General features: G+C 38.9%; 1 protein-coding gene across 1 annotated transcript in view; it reads right to left on the bottom strand.

The window, feature by feature from the left end:
* Positions 1–13,397, bottom strand: part of LOC108680164 (anoctamin-4) — a 47,350-nt gene extending 33,953 nt beyond the window's left edge. Inside the window, exon 1 of the mRNA XM_047880635.1 lies at positions 12,845–13,397. Within this exon, the coding sequence (XP_047736591.1) occupies positions 12,845–12,878 (34 nt within the window). The 5' untranslated portion in view covers positions 12,879–13,397. The remainder of the gene's footprint in view (positions 1–12,844) is intronic.
* Positions 13,398–15,028: the final 1,631 nt, after the last annotated feature.

Raw genomic sequence — 15,028 nt, 5'->3', positions numbered from 1 at the left:
TATTTTTTCAAGGCTAAGATCGCACTTCCAATGGATTCCAATATTTTCAAGAATTCATGAAATTAGCTTCGGCAGGAAAGGCGTCACATTTGCTTTTATCGTTTATTTTTACCAAGAAATAAATAATTAAATGACCGCAACACTAACTTTCCACTGATGATAAATGTCAAACGGTTCGTTCACGTGTACATCTTATGTTGCTCTTTTCGCTCCGCTTAATTTTTGGCCAAGGTTTTGCAATTCTGTTGCTGTGGGCTCACACCTAACTTTTAGTTCAAGTTGGCAAACGCAGTTCCTGCAATGTCAGTGGTGCTAACGAGCCTAATCCTAAAATATGACTGCACGTACTTCTTACTTCTTAGTTACCTATAAGAGTTGGGCACAAATTAACGCACAATGGGAGGAGCATGTGCTGCACAATGTAGAGTACATGGTACATTAGTTGCGTCCATCTCGTATTACTAACTACATTCTTCACTCTATTCACTACAAAGGATTACATTATTCACTGCAGTGAGGTTCAGAGGTCGCTTGACAAGGACAATTGGAGGCTCGACCTCTTACGTTTGCAGAGCAAATCATAGTTAACAATTAGGAATTTCAACGCAATTAAGACCTTTTTACGCATGCAATAACCTTGGCCAACAATATTTTTTCCTGATAGCATCAAACTACGGAGTTATAGACAGTAGATGCATGGATGAATTTAACTTATTGTCACTAGCCCTAAAAACACAGTAATCGGCACTTAGAAGTAACAGTTTCTGGCACCTAGAAGTCACAGTTTCTGGCACTTAGTAGTCACAGTTTCTGGCACTTAGAAGTCAAAGTTTCTGGCACTTAGAAGTCACAGTTTCTGACACTTAGAAGTCACAGTTTCGGACACTTAAAAGTCACAGTTTCTGGCACTTAGAAGTTACATTTTCAGGTACTACTTTGAAGCCATGTGTCCGGCACAATGAACTTGCCACCAGGCACGGCAGAGCCACTCTTCTCCGATGGCCTTCTCACCAAAGAACTAACTTACCTTGCGGATGATGAACTGACGCGGATGATGAAAATTAACGAGGCTTAAGTATCTAAAATTTCTTATGAATGTTGGAACAGCAAGTCACTTATGGGATAATATTATTTATCTGTTATTTCTTCATAAACACACGAGTCTAATTTCAAAGTAAGACAGACTTTATACACAAAGAAGGACAGTGAGGATATTTATAAAAATCACAGAAGTGTGAAATAATTAAATTAAATTAATACAAAGCGTATTAATAAATAACTAGCGTACACGCATGCAGCCTCCGCCCTACGGCATGTTGCGTAGCTTTTGTTCGTTTGAACTTATTCCCTTTGTTCCACCACTAGTCTTGACGCTAATCATATGGTATGGCGCGGAGACGATTATCATAAATTGGCTACCTTGACTAAATTATTTTGTACTGTGAGCTTTTTAAGGTAATTATTACCAATTGCGAAGCAATCAAGGCCCGAGCTTTTGGCGCTGGTGCGACTATGAACGCTAAGAAAGTGACGCGTGGCAAGTGACTCAAATAAATTATTCAAGAATAGATTGCACAATTTGGCGCTTGTCAATACAAATGGAAAATGCAAACATCTTGTCACGAAGTGATCCTACAATTCGCAGGGGACGACGCACAATGCTATTTCTTAGAGCATGGATTTCATTTCATTTGATCATGATGCAGAACGATAGTAATAATAATGAAGATTACCACCTTCGTCTTGGTAATGAATAAACTAAGGTAATCTCAGTTAACTTAGTGGAGTAGTTCAAATTAATTCTAATACTGCATTATGACTCGAGCCTTCCTTACTCTTTATCTCGCTGTTATAGACACTTCAAGAACATGACGAGACTCATTAATTAATAATACAGCGAGATACTTTCAAAACCGGGAGACACGTTCAGAATACAGCGAAACACTTTCAGAATATCACGAAATACTCTCAGAACATTGCGAGATACTTGCAAAACAACGAGACACATTCAAAACCTCAAGACGCTTTAACAATACAGCGAAATACTTTGAGAACATTGTAAGACACTTTCAAAATATCACGAGATCCTTTCAAATCACAGCAAGACACTGCCAAAACACGTGCAGCGATACAGTCTCAGAATTCCTCTCCTCTATGAGAGTTAGCGGGATATATTTGATAAGAATTACCATGTCTTCACCAGAGGATATGCGTATACCTGTAGTGGTCACAGCCACGAGCAAGACACGAGGTCATCCCTGGGTGAATATTTCATCGCTCTTTTTGTAAGAGCGAAGGTCGAGGCAGCAGGTGTGCTTGCCATTCTCTTGACACATAAAAACTGCCAATTCAACGACATTCAATATGGATGACTTAATCGAACGGAAAATTTCTTCTCTAAGTTGTCAAGACTGCTACCTCAAAGCGTTGGTCGTACTATGGTAATTACTACTTGATAGCAGCGACTTCCACGATGACAATTAGTGTGACCTTCATGCCTGCGATTGTTTCGTACTCTTTAGAATCTTGAGAGGTGCTTGGTTGATACCTACAAGAGCTCGTTGGAGTTAAGGTTCCACACGCGGTGTCGTCTACGGCATCTCGTTCAGCAACTACATGTGCTTATCAAAATTTTGAAATAAGTAATTGCTGTCGGTGCAACCTGGGGTGATATTCTAAGACACGCTTCGAACTTTTCGAGCATCATAATATAATTTTCTGGAAGTTTCAGCTTTCTCTGACTCATCTGCACGTTATACATGTTCCTCGCAACCATACATTCACAGCCTCGCCCACACACAATACCCTTTTACACTATAACACATACGCCCGTCAACTCCTATTCGTGCCGTCATGCCGACGTCATCACAATGTCATGCTGCGTTAAAATGCCGGTTTGATGTCGTCATGATGTCGTCATCAAAAGTCAATAATTGGCAGCTGACGCAGTCGGAACCTGTCGTCATGCGGTTCTGAGGACGCTGGGCCATCAGAGCGTGACGCTTAGCTTGATATTTCGCCCGGTATGACGCACGCCAAGAACTTTAGAAACTATGCATCACCCAAACTGAGCATGTTGCATGAAATAATTAATTAACATCAACATTTCAAAGCAAAGAAAACCTCTAGTAAATTCACCATACTATAATTTAAAACGCTCCAGATACCAGCTCCACCATCAGTTAAAAAAAATTTATCGAAAATGAGTACAATCAAAAGAGAAATCAAGATCCACACGAGAAGGATTAAAACCTGCAGCGCAACGAGAGAACGATAATGAAACATAAAAAATATCGATTTAAAATTTCAAGAGGAAAATAATTCTACGCGTTATTAATACAATATTTCCGTTTGAAAATCTGCAGCGAATCCAGAATGCAGAAATCCGAAACATCAGAGGTGGAACCGAGCATCTTAAACTCGCTCTCAGGCACAGTCACGTCAACTTATTCAGCATGAAGGCGCACAGCAGGCTGAGAAAGATAAGAAAGTCGCAGATCCAAACGAAAAATCCTGCAGAATTCACGCGACGTCATTCCGACGATTGGCGGTGCGAAACGCGCACAACTCTATTCATAAACCTGGGAATACCGTATCCGGACAGAAATAATATCCTTACATCTGTAGAGGGAGCCAATTTGAAATTCTTCAAAACCGAAAAATAAAAATTAGGATTCGGAAAACATTTCAGAAATAAGATTTTCAGTTCTTCAACATTGTTTCAGACGAGCTACATAAGTAGGGTGAAGTACTAAAAATTATTTTCCTATACTATCAACCTCAATAACAGATTAAGAAAATCCATCTATAAAAATTGAGTATTAAAAGACACGACGGAAACTCATTCAGTTGATATTTATAACGAATGAATTCGAATTCAGAATGCATATCATGGAAGGTGAAAAAATTCCATAAATGCGATATGTCAAAGTTTAAAAAGTATTCAATTTAAATGGACAAAAGATACAGAACCTCTTTCCCAAGCCGGTAAATGTCAGGTACTCGTCTAGTTTCGTTCATCTATACAATAACTGAAGTGTAACGAAACTTAACTATTGAGAACGTTTTGTTTTTATTTCTTTGTGAGACTCACTGCGTGGAGACCCTACGAAGCTGTACAAAATCTCGAACATAATGGGATTTGGTGTGAAAAACGTGGCATTATTTACCCCCTTTTCCTATTTACCCAACCAAATCCAGAAGTACCCATAACAGGTCGTGTGAGTAATAATATGTATTTTTTAGAAATGAACCACTATAGTTACTTTGAGTGCAGACGCAAGTCTGAATTAATTCAGAGCGCGCAATTGAATCGAAATATATATAGGAATGATGAATGTTTTAATTACCTTAACAGTTCCTACTTCTCTCATCTTTCCATCACTAATATCTCTTTTTACATTAGTCTCGCAGATGTGCTCTCATGATCTTTATCCCTTTCAACTATTTTTCAGAGCGCTTTCAAGTGTTTTCCTGGTTTCCACTATATCGTTGAAGTTCTAAGTAATAAGTAAAATATTGGCCAATATTCAACCCCGCCAAACATCATCGAGTCTTTGCGCCCAAAAAAACTTCTTTATTTGCAGCTTGCTTCTGCAACAAATACATGTATATTTGATGGTGCAGCAGCACCATGTTATGCAGATACCATTTGATGATACGGCAGCACCATGTTATGCAGATACCATTTGATGATACGGCAGCACCATGTCATGCAGATACCATTTGATGATACGGCAGCACCATGTCATGCAGATACCATTTGATGATNTAACCACGCGTTGCGTTGTAGCGTTAGTGTTTTGTGTTGACATAACCACGAGTTGCGTTGTAGCGTTAGTGTTTTGTGTTGACATAACCACGAGTTGCGTTGTAGCGTTAGTGTTTTGTGTTGACATAAACGCGCGTTGCGTTGTAGCGCTATAGTCTTTTGTGTTGTGCTACGCTTTGTTTATTCCGTTAACATGATCGATTATGCTGCAATCAATAAATCAACAATGTCATTCAAAACGTCAACAAGCGGCGTCAACACGAGATGCCCAAAAAGATGCCGCGGCATGAACACGCGATGTCAACCGCTTCAGCTGTAAAAAAAAGCGGCTGAAAAGAGCAACTGCATGCTTCTCTGCCGATAAGCTATCGGTGCAGCTGTAAGAAGCAACCGCTACATTTTCAGACAGGATATAATATACAGCTGTAAAACGCTACGTACTGCTGCAGCTGGCAACAAAAATTGAAGCATCTGCTATTAGCACCTGCTAAAGTTGTGGAAAAAACTCTTACAGAAGGCAGCATGTAGCATAGGTACTGTAATTACTGCTACAGCATGCAGTATAGCGTAATTACATGTTACAGCATGCAGTATACAGTATACTGTTGCAGCATGCAGTAAAGAATATACTCCTACTGCATCCAGCATATATTATATTTCTACAACATGCGGAATACAGTATACTATTAAAGCATGCAGTACACTGTTACAGTATACATTATAGAGTACCTATACTGTTCTAGCAGAATATCGCCAGCGGATGTTGCATGCTAGGCAGCATCCGCCAGTGTACTCGGCAAAATCGAGGAGATGAATACGCATTGCGCTGGCGCAAGATGCACATGATTTTACTGTAGGCTATAAAGTGCATTCTTGTGCTTGCATAGCATATTACTGACAAGTTACCACGCAACAGTGCATATTACTGACAAGTTACCAGGCAACTATCACCCCCGCAGGTCATACGATTGACAAGTCTAAAAAATATTGACATATGTTTACACTATCACCCCCCTAAAGGCCACGTAAATAACACACCAGCTTACAACTGTTAACACCCGAAGGCAAATTATTGACCTATATTATAAGGACACCGTTCGCCACCTGAATGCCAGATGATTGATATAGGTCAGTTTGACACATCAAAGGCCACCCGTCGACCTCGAGGAGAGTGTGAGCGGGTACGCGGTATAAAAATGAAATTTGATAATAAGAATGTTAGGTTAATTGATGCTTAAATGAATTGCAACAAAAGTTATATGAAACGTTTGATGCCAGAGTTCAACAGTTCACAGGCAAAGAAAGCCTTGCAACTATGGATAAATTGATCCTAAATCACAATGCAGAGAAAACAGTGTAGGTACGTTACTGTTATCGAAACCGTTGAAGAGACCAAAAAATTGAAACCAAGCCTCGTTGCCGAGCAACAAGAGTCGTTTTGTTGGTGGAAGAAAAGTATCGAGATATACTGTATTTACTGGGAGCAATATACTATATATACTGAGAGCAGTATACTGTATATACTGGGAGCAATTTCCGTAGAGTACTTCGTTGCAGTTCACTCTAATAAAATTACACCTAAGGAATCTACTCTAATAACGATATCGGATGTTAATTCCTTTCGTTGAGGCTGAGCCTACATATGTTAAAAGAATTCTGATAATTTCTCATCACGCTGGAGGTTAAAGCTTAGAGTTAAGGTAAAAAATTGTTTGCGGTAAATAAAATCAATATTTTTACAACTACTTTGATATAAAATTTAAAGAGTTGAAAACAGAAAATTGCATAAGCAATAAACTAGACTGGATAGCAATATCTTCCGACAAATCGATTAAGAAAGCACCCTTTCACCAGCAATTTTTTTCTAATCCACCGTGAAACAGGCGTTTTCTCAAGCAACTATTTTTTTAATAATTTTGAAAATATTTTTTAAAAATTGCAAGCAATCCAACTTTTTCCCAGTATTTTACAATAAACACCGGCAAACAAGATGTTTTCTCAAGCTTTTGGACCAGATGCATGGGTTTAAAGGTGTTTGGGACCGAGTCCTCGGCAACGGCTTGAGGCTCCGAGTTCACTGACCGAGTTGACCTTCTCTCGGCCAAATTTGCCAATTTTTCCATAACCAGAAGAAAATTTGAACCTAATGTGATTTTTCGAATGAAAATTATTATTAATTGAAATGTTCTACCGCCAATTACAAGTTTGCAGAAAAAATAATGAATTCAGGCGGCCCTTTTTTTATTTTATTTATTTATCATTTTTTTGTGTAAACAGATTTGGATGTCAGTATCTGGCAGATCGCGAACAGTTAGCGAAGAACATCGCTCATCCGTGACAAATTTCGAGCCAGCAGCGTCCAGAGTACAGAGCGCTGTGTATAAAAGCGATATCCCAACAGAGACTGTATGAAAACTAGTATTTTAAGTTTTACGGTAATCTCCATGCTACCATAATAGGCAGGGATCGTAGCAAAAATATTCATTAATCGTCGAGAGAAGCAGTGGGGCGACGACATCGTAAGATTCCCGACCTGCTGGAAGAATATTATTATACTAACTCCGTCTCTACGTATTCGGAAAATAAACAGCAGTGTTATAACTGAACCTGCCAATGATAAAAAATCCATGAACAAAAAATAGACATTTAGCCAAAGCAGACCATCTAACAATCAGGAGTTAATTGCGGCACATGATGTTTCCTTAAACGTCATTTTGACGGAGAATCGAAGCCTATCGAGAGTAACTTAAGTTTATGGTAGACCAGACAATAATCGGCAGACATTGTAAACATGTCTTCCCACCTTCTATCTCAAGCGTTGTCGATGTCGCCACGAAAGCAGAGGTTGTTTCCTTCGGACGACATGCTGCCCCGCCAAGGATTCATCTCCAGTGATGCCGGTCAAGTTACGCAAAACTATATATTCGACCTAGCCAGTTTTATATGAAGAACGTTTACAATTCATAAAATTTCCATTAGTTCAATATTTTCCCTCTATAGGCTCGACTTGTGTGGAGCACTCCAGCGATAAAATAGGGAACGTAACCAGCGTGTGTGGTCGGTGACACCGCTAACCTCCTCCTACGACGGTAAGATGCACACTAACGTAACGCAACGTGGCGGAGGAGCAGGAGCAACATCAGTGATGGCGCCAGCTTCAGTGTACTGTACAGTCTGCAGGACGCAGCAAAGCATCGGCTCTTTTCTACGTCAATAATCCTCCCACTCCAAGGACATGAACATCATTAATCAAATACAATAGCCGATCTAGAAAATATGATGAGCGTAGTTTCATGTGAACATTACTTAATGGTGATTTTCTAGTTTTAAATTGCCTTAAGTTGCGCTTAATAATATGGAGCACATCACATTTTATGTTCTAGCTGACACGCTTCACCTTCCTGTGAATACTGTATATGTGCTCAAACTTCGCATATTCATTAGAGACGCAATAATTTCAATTATGCGTGTTCAATACACAATATAGTATTATTTTGTAAGAGACTCATAAGGGTCCTCTTCAAAGGTCCACGATAGTGAATGAAGCCTTCATTATATGAATGATCAAATATCAGGAGCTTTTACCGTAGACTTTATAAAGAAGCGACATTGTGAGCAAAATTTTGTTTACGAATTCGATCTACATTTGTTTTACGAAACGAATGATATTGCGGAAACTTCACAAAATTAATATTGTTCTGTTTCATTTAATAATTGTAATTAATATTAACATTATAATCGCAACATCATTAAAGTATACTGACTTTTCTGCTGGAATATTGATCTATAATATAGAAATACACCGCATGACTGTAAACAGTATATCATTGATATACAGTCCTATCAAGACATTGTATTACTGGTTCTGGTCGATGGAAGAACGCATAAATAAAAACCTGTATAAGATCAGTGAAAATTATCGTGTTTACCGACATTCATTGGAAATTTCACGAATTTTTCTTCCCGTGAGTGAACGCATCGATATGAGTTAGATGCGTATAAATGACTTATAGGCGTATATGGGTTATATGCGTATACGAGTTATATGCGTATATGAGTTACATGCGTAAATGAATTCTATGCGTATATGAGTTATAAGCGTATGCGAGTTATATGCGTATATGAGTTACATGCGTATGTGAATTCTATGCGTATATGAGTTATATGCGTATATGAATTACATGCGTATATGAGTTATATGCGTATATGAGATATATGCGTATATTAATTACATGCGTATAAGAGTTACATGCGTATATGAATCACATGCGTATATGAGTTATATGCGTATATGGGTTATATATTAACAATACTGGTAAAAAAATATGGAACTTAAATTTTAATTAATTTCATATTTAAATTAAATTTCAATATAAAGGTATTGACTGAAATAATTATTGAAATATGACTTATTGATTTGTCATATACAGTCTACGTTGAAAGATTGGACTCGCCTGCGCAGGACGAAAGGGAGCCAGTGGATGCATTGTACCTCGATTTTGCCAAAGCACTTGACAGTGTTCCGCATGAGCGGCTGTTGCGTAAAGTGAAGTCTTTGGGAATTGAGGGAAACGTACTCCAGTGGATCAGAGATTTTCCAGTAGGTAGACGATAACGTGTCAGTATTAACGGAACCGTTTCAGACTGGGCATCAGTGCGCAGTGGCGTGCCACAAGGAAGCGTTCTCGGGCCTATTCTATTCGTTGCGTTTATAAACGATCTGCCAGAAGTAGTGTCCAGCGTGTGCTCCATGTATGCCGACGACACAAAAGTTTATAATACAGTTAAGGATGCGTCAAATAAATAAGTGAAGTCTTTGAGAATTGAGGGAAACGTACTCCAATGGATCAGAGATTTTCCAGTAGGTAGACGACAACGTGTCAGTATCAACGGAACCGTGTCAGACTGGGCATCAGTGCGCGTTTCAGACTGGGCATCAGTGCGCAGTGGCGTACCACAAGGAAGCGTTCATGTGCCTATTTTGTTAGTTGCTTTTATAAACGATTTGCCAGAAGCAGTCTCCAGCGTGTGCTCCATGTATGTCGACGACACAAAAGTTTATAATACAATGAAGGATGCGTCAAATATAGCGCAATTACAAGATGTCCTTGACAGTTTAGTTAAGTGGGCTGATACGTGGCAGTTGCGGTTTATTGCTGACAAGTGTAAAGTACTTCACACCTCGGGAAGAACAATGAACAGCAAGATTACAGTATGAGAAGACATGGTTACAACATGGTTAGGGACATGGTTAGTGTGGAAAGAGATCTCGGAGTTTATGTCGAAAAGGAGCTGAAATTTTGTAAACATGTTGAAACGAAAGCTAGTGCATCCAACAAAATTCTTGGACTAATCAGACGCTCTTACGAGTTCCTAGATGCAGAAGTGATGAAGCAGTTGTTCGTTGCTGTCGTTCGCCCGAATCTAGAGTTTGGAAACGTTGTGAGGTCATTGAGATTTGAAAAGGACAAAATTTTGTGGAGAATGTTTAAAGAAGGGCAACAAGGATAATTCCAGGCTTGACGGGCAAGTCCTATGAAAAAAGATTAAAGATTATGAAGCTTCCAAGCCTCAGTTATCGACGTCTGCGTGGGGACCTCATTGAAGTATACAAGTATACTCATGGTCTATACAAGGTCCCCGAAGGATTACTAGAATTTGAAACAAGAACCAAGACCAGAGGCCACGGCTATAAGCTAAAAAAAACTTCGCTGTAACTTCTCCACGCGACAAAATTTCTTCTCGCTCCTAATCACCGACATGTGGAACAGCCTCCCTGCATGATAGCATCGTTGGCGCTCGCTCCGAGTATGAACGCGTTCAAGAACAGACTAGATAAAGCTATGGAAAAATATATGTTCAGACTTGAAATGCCTAGCTCCTTATCGAACCCGATGGAAGTCTAGTAGCTACTTCAAACTATCGTCAGTCTTGAAAAGATCCGGTCAAATGACGCGGTTTTAGATCTTCTGTGAACAAGGCACGAAAAGGAAAAGAATCGGCGACAGGTCACATCAGGCCTACTCTTCAGCGCCGACATCACTATGTTATGTTATGAAAGATCAGTTATAAGATAAGATATGTTAAAATAGCAAGAGGATAGAAATTGCTAGATGTTACTGAAATTATTTGAGTATATAATTGTCGGAGACGGCTATTGTTGATGTAGAACTATTTTAATTGTTGAAAATATTGCAAGAAATTTAGAATATATGAATTGATGGAGATTTATGGATAAATAACATTACTGCCGCAGTGAAATATTCATTAGCCATGTTGCATTGCGTTAATGTTAATAACATTCCTACTACCGCAATAACATTCCTACTACAAATGTTCACCTACCATTCATCGCCAAAAATGCTCATCACAGACCGTGGGCACAAACACTGTGCAGTCACTCACCGAGTATGGTGAGTAGCGTGGCATGGGACAGCTTTTTGAAGGATGTCATGTTGCAGTCCCGCAAACGCTTCCTACTGCGCTCACCCTATGTATCCTTCTCCTATACTCCACTGACCTTACTAATTAGTTACCAATACTCATCCTATCAAGCTTTACCCACTCCACTCACCCATTCATTGTTTTATCAATGCACTCAATCTATCAATGCGTCATTAACACATCTCTCCCTACCTATTCTCTAGCCCATATGAACAAATTCAATGAGATTTTTGTAATGAGTTTATTTAGGCCTAATGCGGATAAATAAAGTACTACACGATTAATTAAGCGACGTTATAGACGTTGCAACTGGAGCTAGCGAGCCTAGCAAGTGCGCAAGATCTGCCCCCCATGTACTGACAAAGCAAATGCTACAGATGGAATCAATTGTCATTGGTTATTGTATTCCGATTATCGAGGTTTCGCGCAACTCCCTTCAATTTGTGCATGATATTACACTCGCACGCAACACTGCTGCGGCCTGTTAATGACAACAATTAAGACAGTTAGCCACGTGTGTTTCGGACTTGGAATCTTGGATTTAAATATAAGTGTTGATTATCAATCAAACGCACCCTATATTGACAGAGAGCACATCAAGTCAAATAATGATGTTTGTTTATAGTTTTTCGTTATATTTCATTTTCATATATTCACTATCATTGCATTTAACATACAATATAAATACATCCCAGGATTTTTAAATGAACTGTAAATATTGATGGATCATTACATTTTTAGCGCATTTTCTAATTTATGGAAAAAAGGAGCTATTGTGCTCGTCATGTCCGTCCGTCTGTCTGTCTGTCTGTCCGTCCATCCGTCCGTCCGTGACCACGTTTCCGTCGACGAGAAAATGCGCTCTCTTTCACTCACTGCAGTGAGTACTGAGTTATATTTTTTATTGTTACTCTTGAAACATTAATTCCCTCACCGATTTATTGCAGGCATTCACGAACTTGAGTTAGGTAGTAAACTGAGAAATTTTCTTTGTACGTAACTCAAAGAAAATATTTTGAGGGTAATACTAATGTAAAAATTCTTGGGATTTTAGGTAATCTTGGTGATATGAAATCTGAAGGTTCGTGCAATAGTATTAGGATTTTTTTTATAAATTTTAGGCTTTATGCCTTAATTAATCTCTATGTCTTAACTGAATGCATTAAAAGGGAGGGGGGTTTGATTGTTGATAATAAATTGCTGGACTCGCCATAAAGAAAACAAGTTTAAAAGCAAGCTTCGAAACTGTTAATGTTTAAACTATTTTTCGGTGATTCGACTTGCCCAGATATCTTCTCATGAAGAGTCATTAAGATTGTCATCAATACACAGAATGCCGTGAATATTAAATTACTGGAAGTAGAACATAGCCGTAAGCAATAAGCATGGTGAACTATAAAACATAGCTTTTTGCATAGTGAACGACAACATGTAGGTAGCTTTATGCTGGTGTACGATAATAGTAGGATATTCATGCATGGTAAACTATACGTGACTGACAGTTATCAGCTGTTTAATTAAAATATCCACCAATACTATGGTGAGTGTTAACTGATTATCAAAAGCTAACGTGTTGAAAATTAGATTGTTAATGTGTGATGCTATATTGCCAGGTAGTTTGGTTCTCACCTTGGAAGGCATCCATTACACGCGATGTGTCCATCTTCACTCGGTCTCAATTCCACTCAAGAGTTGGTCTCACTAAGTGACGTTGAGTCAGTTTCGTTGGTTGAAGTTGAGCCATTGACGTTAAGTGTAGTTGAGCCATCGGCGTAGAGTGCAGTTGAGCCATCAACGTAAAGTGAAGTTGAGCCATCGACGTAAAGTGAAATTGAGCCATCGACGTAAAGTGAAGTTGCGCATTGGCGTCAATGACGTCACGTGGCGTTGAGCATTTTACGAAAATGACCTCAAGGAGAGATGACGTCATTGTTGTTCCACTTTATGCGACACTTGCTTCAAAAACTAGGAAACAATTGAGCCAAACCTTGATGCTTCTTTAATTATAGAGTCGCCACGATGCTAAAAGTATTAAGTCTGTTTATTAATATCAGAAAACATTTTAGGTTGGAGTCACTCGTCACAAAAAATATCAATCGAAGCGGTGCCAATTCAAGATTGTTCACAAATGTTAGCTCAACATCCCCGATTGATAGAACGTCTTGAAAAGTCATAGCTTTATAGGGTCTGTTTTGCTTATGAAGTCATTAATAATTCTGCGAATGTGACAAACATGGAACACTGCCTCTCTCATTGCCTGAGAATACGACAGTCTCACTCACATGATGAGTTTTTAGCCCGGTCCACACCCTCACTCAGCACCTCACTGTCCTTGGCTGAGTCGATCTGCAATACCGGGACACCTGTCGTTGTAGGCGCTGCGTCGCTAAGCAACACAGGTTACACGCTGTGTTTACATGCCCCTTCCTACGCCCTTCTTTATTATGTTAAGTGTTAACATAGTCAAAGCTTGTGGCCTCTCACAAAAAATACAATTCAATAGAAGAACCGTTAAGTTCAACCTTCAACCAAAGGCTTCCTTCGGCATGCAATTTCAATTAACCGAGGACAATGCCGTTAACAAGGTCTACGTAGAAAAGTATGCATGTTTCATATATTGTGAGCGGTAAATACGTTAATTAGTGCTTGCAAATCCGATGTATTACTGCCACTTGCCAACAGCAAGCCCTTGATCTCCAACTGTAATTTCAAACTGTTGCTTAATTTTAGTACCTGGTAAGCTTATGAGCACTTATTAAATGAGGTTTCATGCTTGTTTAGGAACATTTATTTCCTAAAGAGTACAATTTTTAATTCATGGACGCACCGCATTACAAAAAAAAAAAAAACATTTATCGACTGAAATTATTCATCGAATTATGTATCGGAATTTTTGTCTCGTTGAGCAATGTAATGTGAAGTAAACATATGAACATAACCTTATTGAAGGGGGAAGCTGTCATTAACGAGGAAAATAAACACTCCTCAGATATATTAGATTGTTAAAACATTTATTTATGCAATTATATGGGGAAATTTTTGATCAACCTGCATGATAATTCCGAAATGGACAAATCTCATCCCTTAAATTTGTCCACTTTTTAGCCGGCTGTTCCATAAGATTTCGCCTCTCAATTCTCCACGTTATAAATTAGAAGTCCGCAGGAGTGTGCAATTCAGATGCCATATTATGGCATTTGAATTAAGGACACATTAATGATTCATCAATACTATACATGCCATATTATTGTTTCTGAATTAAGGACACATTAATGATTCATCAATACTATACATGCCATAATTATTGTTTCTGAATTGAGGACACATTAATAGTTCATTAATACTATACATGCCATATTATTGTATCTGAATTAAGGACAGGTTAATTATTCCTTCGTAATATGAAGGCAGTGTGGCCCCGTGGTTAATTAAAGTTCAGAGTATCAAGATTGGCGCAGAGAGGCGCGGGTTCGATCACAGCTCTGTGCGCCAGTCAGAATCGGCAAGGAGGCCGGGCGGTTAAGCACGGCAGAATTGTAGCAGTGAGTTGCGAGTTCGAGACCGCAAAATGCTGTGAATGTTCTGCGATGTTATAAGAATCGGCGACAGGCCTACGGCCTACTGAACGCTGAAACCGCTATTATTATTACTATAATATAAGGGATGTTACCTAGCGAATTTCTTTGCCTGCAATTGATTTGAAAACATATGAATCCTAATAATCGGGGACAGTTCATCGAGCTGGACAGTACAGTACTGTTCGTTTACTGTACAGTACTCGACAGTACAATATTGATCGTTTACTGTATAGTA

Source organism: Hyalella azteca, unplaced genomic scaffold, assembly GCF_000764305.2.
Source record: "Hyalella azteca isolate HAZT.00-mixed unplaced genomic scaffold, Hazt_2.0.2 contig663, whole genome shotgun sequence".
In the NCBI taxonomy this organism is placed as follows: domain Eukaryota; kingdom Metazoa; phylum Arthropoda; class Malacostraca; order Amphipoda; family Hyalellidae; genus Hyalella; species Hyalella azteca.
The sequence above is the reverse complement of the archived record's forward strand: the minus strand, read 5'-3'. Positions and strand labels throughout refer to the sequence as shown.